The sequence below is a fragment of the Toxorhynchites rutilus genome, chromosome 3, assembly GCF_029784135.1.
Source record: "Toxorhynchites rutilus septentrionalis strain SRP chromosome 3, ASM2978413v1, whole genome shotgun sequence".
NCBI classification, from domain to species: domain Eukaryota; kingdom Metazoa; phylum Arthropoda; class Insecta; order Diptera; family Culicidae; genus Toxorhynchites; species Toxorhynchites rutilus.
In genome coordinates this window covers 219897334-219914044 of record NC_073746.1, presented here as the reverse complement: position 1 = coordinate 219914044, position 16711 = coordinate 219897334, and the positions used below count along the sequence as shown (strand labels likewise).

At 38.5% G+C, this 16711-nt stretch overlaps 1 protein-coding gene across 1 annotated transcript in view; it reads left to right on the top strand.

Annotated features, from left to right (window-relative positions):
- LOC129779579 (acetylcholine receptor subunit alpha-like 1) overlaps positions 1 to 16711 on the top strand; it is a 224381-nt gene that overhangs the window by 162632 nt on the left and 45038 nt on the right. Inside the window, exons 4-5 of the mRNA XM_055787137.1 lie at positions 12526 to 12570; positions 16414 to 16523. Of these exons, the coding sequence (XP_055643112.1) occupies positions 12526 to 12570; positions 16414 to 16523 (155 nt within the window). The remainder of the gene's footprint in view (positions 1 to 12525; positions 12571 to 16413; positions 16524 to 16711) is intronic.

The following is a 16711-nucleotide window of genomic DNA, read 5'->3' as shown; positions in this document are numbered from 1 at the left end:
ACTACACCAAAACTGAAGGTCAGCAGGGGAACCGCAAATGTGTTGATCGCGCGTACCTTGTTCCCCGCGTTGAGGAAAGTCCTCAGGACACAGTTCACTCGACTCAAGAACTTGTCTCGCAGCTCCGTCTTGATGTCGGAGTGGCGAATCCCGGTGAGCTGTCGGAATCCAAGATATTTATAGGATTCGCCACGAACCATGTCTCTTATGAACTCGCCGTCATAGACCTCGTAACCTCCGGATTCGGTAAGCTGCCCTTTCAGCAGATGGACACAGCGGCACTTGTCAAGGCCGAACTCCATGCAGATGTCCCTGCTTATGTCTTCGACAACCCGGATAGCTACACCTAGACGCTGACGTGAATCAGCGTAGACCTTGAGATCATCCATGTAGAAGGTATGGGTCACTTCTTCGTGGGCGCCGTCGCCATACCTTATTTTATAGCCATGACCGTTTCTATTGAGCGTCCTACTGAGGGGGTTCAGTGCCAGACAAAACCAAAGCGGGCTGAAAGAGTCGCCTTGGAATATCCCCCTCTTTATCTGCAGCGTTCTAGACTGCAACACATTTTCCCCATCACTGAGGTGCAGAGACGTACTCCACTGCCTCATCGCATGCTGCAGGAACCTAACGACGACGGGATCAATTTTGTAGAGCTCCAATACCCGGACGAGAAACGAGTGAGGTATGGAGTCATAAGCCTTCCTGTAATCGATGTAGGCCATACTTAGGTTCCGCTGGTTATATACCGCCTGGCCGACTATGGCTGCGTCGATGATGGCCTGGTCTTTGCAGCCATGCGTATTTTTCCTGCATCCTTTCTGCTCTTCTGCGATGATGTGATGCTGTTCGCAGTGAGCAGAAACTTTGGCGGTAATTATGCTGCTCAGTATTTTGTACAGACTCGATAGGCACGTTATCGGTCTGTACTTTGATGGGTTCAATGTGTTGCTGTCTTTCGGGAGGAGGAAGGTGACGCCACGGGTGGCGAATTCAGGAAGGTTGTGTGGGTCACGTAGCACCTTGTTGAAGCACTCAGCTATCTTTGGATGTGCGACGGTCAGCTTCTTGTGCCAAAAGTTCTGGACACCATCGGGGCCCGGTGCTGCCCAGTTCCTCAGGTACCGCGAGGCTTCGCGGACATCGTTCTCTCCGACGATGATAGCTGGCATCTCTCCAATTTCACCACAACTCTCCTCCTCCCGTCTTAACCACATTTGCCCGTCGCGATGTTCTACTGGGGTCTCCCAAATACCAGCCCAGAAGTTCGTCACATCGCTAATATCTGGCAAACCTTCGCGGTAGTCGGGCTTCTCGTCGCTAATGTGGTCGTAGAACGCTTTTTCGTTATCTCTGAACATCCGATTTTGTTCCTGGCGCTTTGCAGAGTCAGAGTAACGTTTCAGCCGTTTAGTTAGGACGCTCAATTGCTGTACCAGTGTGTCGAGTTTTTCCGTCAGCTGGTGAGCTCCCAGCTGGCGAAGTTCAGTAGGCCGCACGATCACAGCAACTTGGCGACATAATTTCGCCGATCTGCTGCCTCTTTTGTACGCCATCAGTCTTCCAATTGCGGCGCGCTTGTTTAGGATCCGTTGCTCCAATCTCCTTCGCCATGGAGGCTCACGCCTTTCACGGAGATGTTGGAGCAGTCCGCCTCTTGGCCTAATACGGTATCCTAAACTTTTGGCGGTCGCCACAGCAGCACAGTAAACTTTCAGTTGCAGCTCCTCCATGTTCTCAGCATCAACCAAGTGCAGCGGAAGAACGTGCTCGTTCATGAGCTTTACTGCACTTGTCAGCCTGCGGGAATGCTGCAACTTCGGGATCCTGGGGCGCGACAATGGGTCTGTGTCGCGGAACTGTGAGATCGCTTCGTCGTAGTGGAAGACCAGATCGCGTAGTAGTTGTTGATCTGGCTGTGGGTCTTCCGGCTCAGGGGGTTGTTGTACTGTGGCCTCCACTGGTGCTGATTCGCGTGCCCCACTCGCGAATGAATTGCTCAGCCGTACTGAACTTCGTCTCGACACATCGCTTGCTCTGTTGTTCCTGGAGCTTATTTCTCTCTGCACCTGCTGCTTGATCTCGTCGATTTGCGTTTGGGAGAGCATGTTGTTGCGTACTATCGCTCTACGCCTCGCGTTCATCGCGTTCTGATCAAGCCTCCCGACGAACTCTGGATACGCTTCCTCGAACATTGTTAGTATTCGAGGGCGACCACTCATGTCCGTCTCCAAAGCAGTGCAGATGTAATAGGCGCGGATCACGAATTCATTCATTTCGTGTGTCCACATGATCCGGCGCCTAGTGGTACCCACAAGTGTGGACGACTGTCGTCTGGCAGTCGCAACACGTCTCGTAGGCGCAGCGTTTCTTGGGTGATGTCGATGGCTGCTGTTTCCGTGTGGCGGTAGCTCTTCGGGTTGAACCCGGCTGGTGGCCCGCTCTTGCACATCGCCCTCCAGCCGCTGGCCGCTCGCTCTTACGCCCGTTCCAGGACCAGCTCCAGTTCGGGGACCCTCCTCGGGTGATCGCATTCTAATTATTCTTCGTGATCGTAGCTCCATTTTATTGGGTGTATCTCCTTTGCCCGGGAGACAGCGGGTTGGCAAGGCCTCCATGACCCGGGAGGCCTTCCCCGGGAGAGATATAGCGCTCTGACTCGCTCGCACCCCCTCACTTAGCCACTTTCGACACCCGTTCTCGGAGCCAAGACCAGGTGTGTGTTTCCAGTTCACGCCCGATCTAAAAATGTCGTCATATGATCTTCGTGGAGGCGTGAGATAGGAACATTTGAGACCAACAGGCAGGCTCCTACCCTATGTTGATCCCCATTTTTTTTGTTTTTTTTTGTTTTTTTTTTTTTTTAAGGTTTTATTTATCTAATTTCACTATTTTACAATCAATATTGCTTCTTGCTAAATTTATAATCTGCTACAAATCCTAGCGTTTTGAACACATTATTTATAACATTGATTTCAGTACAATTTCTACAATTACTACAATATTAATACCATTTCTGTTCATTTTTTATGTTTCCTTTTTAACATTAGCATATGTTTAGGTAACTTCCAAATTCTTTTGCTAAAATTTTACTGTTGTTCCATCTTATCTCTCTCAACTGTTTTTTAAACATGAATAAACTGGCACCAGGATACTTTAAATTAAACGAAATTACTCGCACTGTTAACCATAACGCTGACTTCTGCTGTTGGGATTTTGCACATATCCTTCGTGAGAGAATATCTTCCAAATTGTTACATATTACACCGATTCGTGTTCGAATGACCTGACAACACCAGTCCCACACTTCTTTTGAACTGCGACATAATTTTAGTCTGTGGTTTAGACTATCGACGCCTCCGCATTTAGCACATAACTGAGGATTTCTTCGAATATTGTAAGCTTGGAGTTTTTCACCAGTTGGAACCAGATTGTTGACAAAGCAGAACAAATTTGAACGATCATTTAAAGTTAAAAAATTTTGATTTATGTTCTCCCACACTGTTGGCCAATCAGAATCAATTTCGTCTTCAATTTTTGGAACACAATTATTCAAATTAACAAAATGCGTATATAATAGTTTTGTTGAGTAGTTTGGATACATCGTTAGGATATCTTTAGCTGTAGAAATCCATTCCCTGGCATTTCTCGTCAATCGTTGTGGAATCCGAAAATCTAATAAGTAATTTTCTTGTTGCAAATTTCCCTCTTTATCTGTATTGTATAGTAAATTTTTAATAAACAGTGCTTTTATTTTTGCTTCAGGATCAATTAATTTCATCCCTCCTTTCAAATGATCAAGGTATAATTGATTTCGTTCTACTCTGAAAATGAATCGGTTCCAAATGAAATTTCCACACGCCTTTCGTATTTCTGCGATATGACGATTTAATGGTGGAAAAACATGGCCCAAGTACCAAAGTTTCGATAAAATGTACGTATTCAATACCATACATCTTTCAAATAGATTTATATTTCGAATCTTGTGTCTCTGCATTGTTATTTTCAAATTAACGATTAATGAATCATAATTTGATACCACAGTGAGATACCAACTTTTACTAAACTTCACGCCTAATATTTTCAGACAATCTTCTTCTTTAATTAATTGTGGTCCTAACTCAATCTGATTTATTCGCATAAAGGCCGATTTTCGATAATTAATTTTTATTCTGGCATATCTAGAGTAGCATTCAAAAATAGTTAGCAGTACGTCGAACTCTTCTTGACTTCTTATTAAAACATTGAAGTCATCCGCAAAAACAATAACTTTAATGAATTTGTCATACACCCAGAAACCTTGAAGACTATTTGATATGAATCTAATGAGAGTTTCTAAGTATAGTACAAATAATAACATACTTAAAGGGCATCCTTGGCGCACCGATCGTGTAATTTGAAAAGAATTTGTAAGGAATCCGTTAACTAGAACGCGAGATGAGGCCACAGCATAAAGTTGTCTAATACAGTTTATAAACAACGGCGGAAGTCCAAATTTTTCCAAAACTTTCCATAAATAGTTATGGTCTACCCTGTCAAAGGCTCTATTTAAGTCAATACTTACTAAGCAGCCTTTGAACCTTTTGTTTTCGCAAGATCTTGTAAGTATCCTTCTAATGTCTTTTAAATTATCGACACAAGACTTTTTCTGTAAACACGCCGTCTGTCCAGCTCCAATTAACTTATCGAGAAATGGCATGATTCTTTCTGACAAAATTTTTGTGAACAATTTATAATCGCAGTTTAGCATGGAAATTGGTCGATAACCTTCTAACGACAAATTGTTACCCACATTTTTCGGAATTAGCGTTATTATCCCGTCAGAGAAATTTTTCGGTGGCGAAAGAGCACCTGAGAGATAGGCATTGAAAATATCCAAAATATCATATTTCAAAGAATCGAAATTTCGCAAATAAAATTCATAAGTTAGCCCATCAGGTCCTGGTGTTTTTTTCTTTTTGGCAGCCGTTAACACATATGTCAACTCTTCTAACGTAATGGGCGCAAGTAAATGTTCTCTATCGTCATCATTCAATGTCACAGATATGTGATTTAGCGGATCATCATCAATATTCATGGAATCTTGAATGCTTTGTCCCTCGAAATGATTTGAATAAAATTCAAAAACGCAATTTTTCAGTCTGTTCGAATCAGTAATTATATCGCCATTGCTCTCCAATTTTAAAATTCTATTACTCTCTCGTCTTTTTCTTTGTGCTGCAATTTGGAAAATATTAATAGTTTCCTCTTGGAAAAGGTTGAAACTACTAAAGTTTTCACCCAAGTGATTTATCCTTTCTGTTTCAATTTGCAAAATCCTCGCCTTAATCATATTTACATCTAAATACGTCTCTTCCCCTCTATTTCGTTTATCCATGTACTCATTCAATTTAGCATAAAAATAATGTTTTTCATTGGAAATCCTCGATACTAACTCCCAACTTTTACTTTTGAAGAACTGTTTGGATTTCGACTTCACAATTTCGTTCCACCATTTATTTTTATCAGCTACATATGTTTGCCTAAGTTTCCAGCTTTCATAAACTTCAGAGAAATTACGCATAATTCCATCATCTTTAAGTAAGGTGGGATTTATTTTCCAATACCCTCTTCCCCTATTTATAACCAAACATTTATCAACATTAATCTTCATGATAATTCCACAATGATCTGAAAAGGCAACGGGCCTTGTTTTAAACTCAAGAATATTTCTCATGAAGTCTCGCGGTACATAAAAGCGGTCAAGCCTAGAAGCCGAATTCAGTCTGTGAAAGGTATATTGATTCTGTTTGAGCTCAAGTGCAACATCTTTCCATCTAAAGGAATCTACAATTTGACGAAGTCCACTACTATAATTTTTGTTTTCCCCCATACAATCAAAATTATTAATAATGCAATTGAAATCTCCTCCCACAATATTCGTTTCCACATTACTTTTTGCGAGATGTGGTGTAAGGTCATTCAAAAACAGTTCATCTCTTTCCTTTCTACGATTAGATCCAGAGTAGGCGTAAATATTAACAAAATTTATATTTTCTATAGCAATAGATGATATTCTCCCATTCAAACTAAAAAGTGGCTGAGAGATATTGAAAGAATTCCGTATTAGTATCGTGGTCCCAGACTCATGTTCATTCATATTGGTGAATGCTACATGTGATGGAACAAAAGAAAAATTTTCGTAGCAAACTTCTTGTAAATACAACACGTCTATATCATAATTCCAAACGAAATCACGAAGAAGATTCTTATTGACAGTGCTAGTACTGCTATTCAAATTTATACTCGCAACTCTTATAACACAATTCATAGTTGGAAAACTAACTATTTTTAACTTCTATAATTCATACATGAAAGTTAAAAATCAATAAACGCAATTTTCAAAGGTCAATTACTCAGATATCTTCTAATAATTAAATTCCATGCTCCTCGTTAGAAGTCATATTCAATTCTATCGAGCGTTCATTCTGAACACTCCCCTTCTTCTGCCTAGCTTTACTGCGTGTGAGGCGATCTAGCGATTCGCTCAAAGTACCACCCATTGTCGATTGTAAAAATGTTTGATCACGAAGAACTTTTCCCGTAGGTGACTCATCAGAATCCGAAGCGGCTTCTTTGTTATTATCAGATGATATTTTATTCCTACCTCGTTTACCCATGACCTTTATAAACTCATCCTCTGTAGCAGTTGCAATCGTGTTGTCAATGCACGTGGCATTGAAATCCTCCCTCATCGATTGTTCCACGGCAGCACTGTTAATTGAAGCTATTTGTGATTCCTCGTGGTTAAAGTTATCCCCTTCCTGCATATTTTCTTCTTCGATGTCATTTTTTGTTTGTTGTTGGACGGCAATTGTACGCTTTGGAAGACCTTGACCAAGATTAACCATTTGTCCGTTAATCGTTGTTGTATTTTGCTGTCTGATCCAATTTTCTCCACGTTTCAGGATACCACTATACGACGATGCTTGTTGGTCTTGCAATCTGTTGTTTACTGATTTTTTCTCTGGACAGTTGATTTTCAGATGGTCCTTACTGCCGCAGAGAAAACACTTATTAATAAGGCCTTCATATGATACTCTCACTCGTAGATTTCGTATGTACAGTGAGGCTGGTACTTCAACACCCTCCTTCAGTTCCAAAAAAACTCCACGGACTGAAGTCCAAATCGGGAAGCCAGTATCTTCTCCATATTTCTCACGAACCATCCGAACGATTTTTCCGAATCTAGTCATCACAGCGGAAATCTCCCGGTCTTCAATTTCTGGTGGCAGATTGAAAAGCCTTACATATCTGACAAACGCGTTTGCCGACAACAACTTGACCTCAGTACTATCATGTTTATCATAATCAAACCTCAGTGTTCCGGACATATCACGAAGCGTGTTCCGCATATCTTCTTCCCTCTTGAACTTTATAATGACAGAGGTTTCATTTTTCTCTTTATACATTGACAGCAGTAGTTCACTGTTGAGGCCCATCTTATTTTTCATAAATTTGAAGATTTCACTGTCTGTCGGTTCTGGTAGTCCATGGTCGAACTGGATACGCAAAGAGCTGGTTCTTAGTTCTGCGTCAGTCATTTTCTCTCCTTGACACGTCCACTAGATCCGGAAGCAAATCTGCTCACCTCTCCTGTGATTACTTTCACGGAGCTCTCTATTATTCGTCTGTATTGTTTGAGAATCCCGGAAAATTACAATATTCGTTATGGTTCCACTCAGTTCAAATTGAACGTTGGTTTGATCGATTTTGTTTTGAATTCGGACGAAATAGCAGAGCTGGTGGAAAAAAACGTCAGCTCTTTTCCAAGGCCTGCTGTAGACTGAATTGAAACGAATGGCTTACTCTCAGATACACAATATGGGTTCCGCAGGGGCAAGGGGACGAATGATTGTCTTGCGTTGCTTTCTTCAGAAATTCAAATGGCTTACGCCGAAAAAAAACAAATGGCTTCAGTATTCTTGGACATAAAGGGGGCCTTTGTTTCTGCTTCAATAGAGGTTTTGTCAGACAAATTACACTCTCGGGGTCTGCCGCCTCTGTTGAATAATATGTTATATAACTTGCTTTGTGAGAAACAGTTGAATTTTTCTCACGGGGATTCGACAGTAAATCGGGTCTCCTACATGGGCCTCCCCCAGGGCTCATGTTTAAGCCCCCTTTTGTACAACTTCTATGTAAGCGACATCGACAATTGTCTTACACAAAATTGCAGCTTTAGACAACTTGCAGATGACGGAGTGGTGTCTGTCGTAGGATCAAACGAATCCGACCTGCAAGGACCCTTACAAGATACTTTGAACAATTTTTCAACCTGGGCCATTGGGCTAGGAATCGAATTCTCCACGGAGAAAACAGAGATGGTGGTTTTTTCATAGACCAGCAAAACCAAAGCTTCAACTTTTGGGTAAACCGATCACTCATGCTATGTCATTCAAGTATCTTGGGGTCTGGTTCGACTCCAAATGTACTTGGGGGGCCCATATTAGGTATCTGAGTAAAAAATGTCAACAAAGAATAAACTTTCTCCGTACAATTACCGGCACATGGTGGGGAGCCCATCCCGAAGATCTTATAATGTTGTATCGAACAACTATTCTCTCAGTGATGGAGTATGGCAGTTTCTGTTTTCAATCAGCTGCCAAAACACATCTCATTAAACTCAAGCGAATTCAGTATCTTTGTCTCCGTATTGCGTTGGGATGTATGCCCTCAACGCATACCATGAGTCTCGAGGTTTTGGCAGGCGTACTCCCACTACTTGATCCTTCTTCGTATACTCCCAACCGTGTTTGTTTTCCTGACTACATCAATTCCTCTGTACATTTTGATCTGTTCATGAAGGAGAAAATCCATGGAATTCCAGATTAGCATCGATCGGGGATCATTCCTGCGATCTTCAATGCAAAGTATGGGCGTGTCAATTGTGATAATATGTACTTTACTGATGGGTCCTCTATGAATGAGTCCACAGGATTTGGAGTGTTCAACGAAATTTTTAGCACCTCCCACAGTCTTCAGAATCCTTGCTCTGTGTATATTGCTGAATTGGCAGCAATACATTGGGCGCTGGACAGCGTCGCCTCACGACCTGTTGAACACTATTACATTGTAACGGATAGTCTTAGCTCTGTCGAAGCTATCCGTTCAGTGAGGCCGGAAAAGCACTCGCCGTACTTCCTTGAGAGAATACGAGAAATTTTGAGTGCTTTATCTAGACGCTGTTATGTCATTACCTTTGTCTGGGTCCCTTCACATTGCTCAATTCCGGGTAACGAGAGGGCTGACTCATTGGCAAAGGTAGGTGCAATTGAAGGCAATATTTATCAGCGTCAAATCGCTTTCAATGAATTTTATTCTTTAGTCCGTAAAAATACCATCGCTAACTGGCAACGTAAATGGAACGAAGATGAATTGGGCCGGTGGTTTCACTCGATTATCCCTAAGGTTAGCCTCAAACCATGGTTCAAAAGTCTGGACTTAAGTCGGGACTTTATTCGCACCTTCTCTCGACTCATGTCCAATCACTGTTCGTTAGACGCGCTACTCTTTCGTTTTAATCTTGCCGATGGCAATATATGTGCTTGTGGCCAAGGTTACCACGACATCGAACACGTTGTTTGGTCGTGCGAGGAGTATCTTGTTGCCAGATCGAATTTAGAAAACTCTCTTCGGGCTAGAGGAAGGCAGCCCAATGTGCCGGTGAGAGATGTGTTAGCTGGTTTAGACCTTGATTACATGTCCCAAATATATGTCTTCCTAAAAGCTATCAATCTTCGTGTGTGATTGTCCTTATATCCTTATATTCTCCTTTTCCTTTCCTTTCGCGAGAAATCAAATCCCTTCTCACTAACAATAGAATAAGGTGAAATGTAAATACATGTTAGATATAAGATAGGCTTAAGAATTGAGTATGATGAATGTGAGTGCGAATGTGAGAGTGAACATTGTCAACATATCCTTATATCCCATCCTTTTCCTGAAACAAAATGTCACCCTTCTAAACTCGAGCAAGCCGCGAGTAATCGGTTCTCTACTTCATTAACATTAGAATTAATAAAAAATGTTTATATATACTTGTAACTATACAAATAGGAGTTTGGCTCCTTTAAACTTATGTAACTGAGCCTGTAAAAATAAACGATTTAATAAAAAAAAAAACAGAGAGTGCATTCAGTTTAAGATCACGGGGAGGATAAAACAATATTTCGGACGATTTACATATTACCTAGTACAAGCGGATGTATATTCAATCTCATATATTTTTCGATGTTTCATTTCAAATAATAACAGAGATTAAATTTCAAATAGAAAAGAGAAGCAATAGAGTAATTAACTTACATTCGACCTGTGTTAAAGCCAGATTCTTTCCAAGCTGTTTCCCCGCATCGCAAATTACGCTCTAATTTATGTATGTGAATAGCTATGTGAAGCGAAGAGCATCACGCAAGGCTCTCTGGTATTTCACTGATTTCTATCAATCACGAAAGAAAACTTAGAATGACTACATACCATCACTTACAAATGTGCTCAAGGACACCTCCACTTTTCTGCTGGAATTATCTAATGGCTGGGGTTTAGAACTCAGATAGTCGTTTCTGTTTGTATTTATAATTTATCAGGTTGGTTCGAAAATAAGATTACATTTTTATGAATGCATTGGTGAACCAGAAAAATCTTAGGATTAGAATAAGGTTTCATTTTTACACCAGGAACAATCCGTTTATGAGTAATTTGCTCCAACAGTCACTCTCAACTATATTTGTTTTATTCGCATTAGAATACTAGAGACTGAATAAAGGTAAAAAACGCTAAAGAGATTACATACTCTGTTTTGCACTATCAGAAAAAGAAGGTTGAGCACAAAACATTAACTACACTTTACGGCCACTTTCCGCATTTAGTAACACCGTCTTGAAGTCGTTGAACTGTTTCGGAAGGCTAATAAAGATTTGAAAAAACCTATAAAAAATGGTCTTTTCCAGTGTCTGGTTGAAATTGTACAATTTAAGTACCTTACCATTGGCTTCATACTAGCGGTCAACTAGTCGCTACGAAGCGCACCATAGAATATAAACGAAGTTTGGACTGTAGGAAATATTGGCATCATAAATTATTCTTTCATCCCGCTGTTACCACCAAATGTGGATATTCTCTGTGGCTGTTTTTTCTCGGCTGGAGATGATACTGTCCGAAGAAGAAAAACGACACTGGAAATTGGCTAAATATAATTCTTGCTTTCTGGTAACAACAATGCGGATGAGTTGCTTAGTTTTGGATGGCGAAAACGAAGATTACCCATGAGAGAATGACAGTTTTAATCAATTCAAATTTAATGAGTTATGTGCATTTCAAATTTTATATTTTATAATGAATACTACAAAAATGAGATGATGGTTAGGCATTATATTCATTCAAATGTAGTGATTTATGAACATATATTACTGATGCAGAGAGTTTCTTGATAGCGAATTATCTTGGTTTTTAATTACGTAAACTTCAATATCATAGCCTTAATAATACGCTCTATAATGACTCGATGTCATTTGATTGCCATTTTTGCAAAGGCAAGATTATAATAATCAGAAAGCCATCAGAGTGCTTCGAACATAGTAATTTGTAGCAGTGGTCTTTTTCATTCGAACAAATCCAAAAATGAATTAAAACTGTTTTTCTAAAAAAAATTGTCTGGTCCTTCTATTTGTTAGTATTAGATTTGGTAATTATACCCGAAATATATTATGTGAAACCACTTTTTATCAATATAAAACTATGAGCTTGAATTATAACGCTTTAAAGCTGGTGGACTTAGGGGGCTTTTCAAACAAAGAAGAAATCAGTTGTGTATTTTCCGATTTTGAAGTGATTCAATCCAATTTTATGTACTTTAAATGTTCATAATGTTCATATCAAGAGAGAATGGGTTTGTTCAAAATTTATGCTCTGCATTGAAGGAGGGAGGAGAAGGGGAGGACGTTGGTTATGTATGTTTTGTTTTACTCTTATTGCATAAGGAATACAACAATACGATGTAGAGGAGGATAGAGGATATTTTAAAATACTTTTTGCGTTATCTAATACATAAAGTACTTAATAAGTACTACGTTTTGCCTGTGACTCAGCATAGTATTCCTTATGCTTTAGAACCATGGACTTATGGGGTTTCTCAAACAAACGAATATTTGAAACCCCAAATTCAAGGGGGTTCGTAGAACTAACTTTTTCTGAAATGTTGATAGTCGTTGTAGGTACCCTCAAGGACTCGAAATCTGCCAAAAAGTCAATTTTGATAAAAATGGCGTTTATGAGGCTTCTCAAACAAACGATTCAATTGATCTAATAATAAATAAAAAAAAGCATCATTGATCGAAGATCTTTTTTCGAATCACCGAACACAGTCCAGCTTTCAGTCGAATATTTTTTTTTTAAATTTTGTATTTACAATTTTATACAAACTGTATACTGTGAGACTCGTTTTGTAACATTTTTTCCAACACGTATTTTCTATTCTTTTATTTTCAGAATCTAAAAAACCAAATCATGACTACTAACGTGTGGGTAGAACAGGTAAGTAAAAACATATAATTCTATTAGTACTGCTTCTAGTTTTACCCATAAGTAGCTGACCCGGTGAACTTCGTCTCGCCCTAAATTATTTTTTTGGTATGAATTCTTTCGACATTCACGTTTTCTTACCGAGCGATGGATCATGGGTTCAATCGCAGAACTCTCAATTGATTGATCTTTACAGTTTCCATTTGGCTCTTTACAATTTCCCGGTCTGAAAGGTTGAAAAAAATCTAATTTTTGTTTTCTGCATTTTTGGGAAGCTTATGCCTTTTATGACATTTATGTCCTAAAAGGATTTTGCGATATTTGACTTCATTAGAAAGTTACAGCCAAAAGTATGAAGTCACCTCAAAGGATTAGTATTGCTGTGTGATTTTTTAAACGCGTTTTTCTCGAAACCATGTCTTCTCGACTGGTGGTATCGATATCTCAGAATCTACTCGACCGATTTGGCTGAAATGTTTTATCAGCATGTAAAAATGAATTATCTAAAGCGTTACATAGCCGTTTTTTTATATATGATTTTTTAGATTTATAAAAAATCTTAAATTCCAAACAGCGATTTTTTATGAAAAATAACTCATTTTCAACTAAAATGACCGCCATTTTGGCAATTTTTAGAATTTTCAACAATTTCTATGTAACACTTTAGGAGTTCGTTTTGCGATACCCCGTTGCTTCAGAACCGATACCGCCAGCAAGGTACCGATTTTTAGACAACATCTACGCAACCAGCTGTCAACAGCATAATAATCTTTATTCGTGCTCTCAAAAAATGGAAAAAACATCTTCAAATATAACTTAAACAATAAACAAGATACCCAAACACCACACTTTATACTTTATATATATATATATATATATATATATATATATATATATATATATAAATATCATAATTTTTTGACCTCCTAGAAAGGGGTCCCCCCTTAATTTCCTAATACTTCTGCCAAAACTCGCCATTATGATACAAATTTATTTTCATACACGATTTTCACTCAAGATTCTCGATTCAATTGCAAATAACATGCTTCTCCGAATACATGTTTGATATAGAAAAGTAAATTTTCATTCATAATTTTTCTTTTCCACCTGAGAATCATTTTCGCTCCTTACTAACGGAACACGAAGCTTAATTCCGCAAACGCGAAATCCAACAATGTGTGGAACATATGATAATAATATTCTTATCGAACTTTCTCTCGAAGCTTTTCAAAAATTCAAACTTTTCTCACCATAACATTGATCTATGGGTAGAAACAAATACAACAAAATAAAGGCAGTACAAATCGTACCATTCTTTCTAAGGCTTTGCGCTTAGCAACACATTTGGCCTTCCATTTTTATTTACATAGAAAATTGATGGTTATCTGCGTAACCTTATAAAAACATTGAACAATATTATATTTTGAAATTTATTTGTTTTATTGAAAAATCACGTTGCTGTTGGTCATCCTGTGTAATTAGTTAATTTAATAACAGGGTATTTGGATATTTTTTCATTAACTCTTTCATGAACCCGCGCGAGTGACATAAGAGTAATTCCAACTGAAATCGACAAATGACAAAACATGAGTATTTTTGATTCGAATAAAAGTGTGTGTTCCGTTTGGGTTAGAGGAAATATGAGTTTTCCACAGCAATTGGGAATTTTTTGACTCAAGCGTAACTTTTGAAAAGGGCGTGTCGATTTGAGTAATTTTTCTTCTCAGTGTTCAAATTAAGCCAACAATACTCTATAACTCTTTCTAACACATTATTTCGGTACGACTCATATTTTTTGAGATAAAAATTAACAAAGATTTCTCTTACTCAAATCGATACGCCCTTTTCAAAAGTTACGCTTGAGTCAAAAAATGAACCATGATGATGTATTTGGAAAAGTTGTTTTGAATTATAAGCAAATTCATAAAATTTCAAGAACATGACGGTGCAGGGATTATTTACTATAAAAAAGACAATGAATTAGAATTTTTTTTTTCAAATATTTGGAGAATTGCTACATTTAGAAGGAGATTGATAATAACCTTTTTTTGTTTTAAATCACATCAGGATTCATAATTTGTGGCTAAAAATGATTGTTAACATACAAAAATTCGAAGTTTCGAAAATTCCTAAAAATTCGACGTTCCACAAAGTCCGTCCAAAATTTTCTTATCTTGGGCCCATTTTTTAAATTTTCTGCATGACTTCTATTCTGTATGAAAAAATGAAACAAAAATTGAAAAAATATGTATTTTGGATATTGCAAATTGAATTTTTATTTTGTAAATAAAAAAAGAGTACTAATTTTTTTCTCAGTGCACATGTTTTTCATATTCAACCATCAATACTCTATAACTCTTTCTAAGACTTTATTTCGGTACGACTCATAGTTTTTGAGATATAAATTATCAAAGATTTCTCTTACTAAAATCGATACGCCCTTTTCAAAAGTTACGCTTGAGTCAAAAAATTCCCAATTGCTGTGAAAAACTCATATTTCCTCCAACCAAAACGGAATACCCACATTCATTGGAATCAAAAATACAAATTTTTAAAAGCTGTATTTTTTGGACGATTTCATTTGGAATTGCTGATAAGAATAATGGGCCTGATCACGAACGTCACTTCACGGTGAAAACGAAATGGATTGTAAGCAATTTGTATGCGTTTCATTCCGTTTTCGCCGTGAAGTGACGTTCGTGATCAGCCCCAATGACTTATTGACCTATACCATAGACTTCAGATATCCCCACAAAATTATGGGATTCGACGAACAATTCAAATTCAAAACAACTGTTTCACGCTTTTTGCGAAAAACAAGTATAATTCTCAAACGTTGTTCAAATGTCAGTCTTTTTGATGATCTTTTTTTTTGAATTATGGCGTACATTTGATACTATAATATAACTATCCAAAAATCAGTCGATAAAAATTAAACAACACATTGCTGTAGAACCGGTAATCCAAAATGTTTGAGCCGCGTGGAAACGCGAATAAGGGTATATTTCAGCATCAACACGCCTTCAACTGACCCTCGATTCTGTAAGCCCTTCCAGCGAGGCAAACCGGACAATAAATCCAAGATTAATAATAAAAATGCAATAGAGCATTAAATTCAAATAAACGCCGTTTTTTCACTATTTGAAATTCATAAGCGGCCATCGTTTACTGATGACTAATTTATTTTATTTATTATACAATAACATCCAGTTGCTCGGGGCTTTAAATGTGTCACAAGTATCTCGACACCGCCGCCATATTATATATATCTGCATGTGGAATTTTTCTCGCACACTTTTATCGGCGGTTTCGTCCTGTAAATCACCCATTTTTTGCCCCATTTCGATGTTGCACCCTGATGCGTTGACCTGAATCACAAGCCACAGTATGGCAGCGGTGGCAATATTGAGTTCGATTCGGTGGGAGGCAAAGCGACCGCAAATCGCCTATATCCATACACATCTCTGAAACCCGGCGTTCATCTGCTGTAAGAGTCATCAGTGTGAGCCTTATAGGTTCCGGGCATAGTATATATGTACACAACTATGCTCAGTTGAGGTGACTATAGGAACGCCATTAGCAGAACCCATTCAGTCAACTTGAAACAGTGCTTGACTACAATGAGGGTATAGTGATATCTCAAAATAACCGCAAATTCCCCTTTACTGTGTGACCGTCAGCTTCTGTCGTTGACTCGAGTCTTGAGATGTAAACAACCGCAGTAAAGTTGTTCTGCTTGATTGACATCCTTACAATTCGTTGACTTGTGAAATGCGTTTCGGTGTGCATAAACTTTCCTCTAATATTGATTTTGTAGTACGTTAACACTCAGATTTTTTCCCATCATTTTTCCAGGAATGGAATGACTACAAGCTCAAATGGAATCCAGATGACTACGGTGGAGTGGACCAGCTCCATGTACCATCGGAACACATTTGGCTGCCAGATATAGTGTTGTATAATAAGTGAGTATTTTATTGAGTGCCAAACACTTAACTTATATTTATTTCGAGTAGAACGGATATGATGAAAACTGATTAGTAATCCAATGTTGTAATAGCGACCCTTCACCAAGATGTTATGAAAAACTCTATTCTAAATTCGAGCTCCGTAAAATAAAACAATGAATATTTTTACTATCCATTATATCATT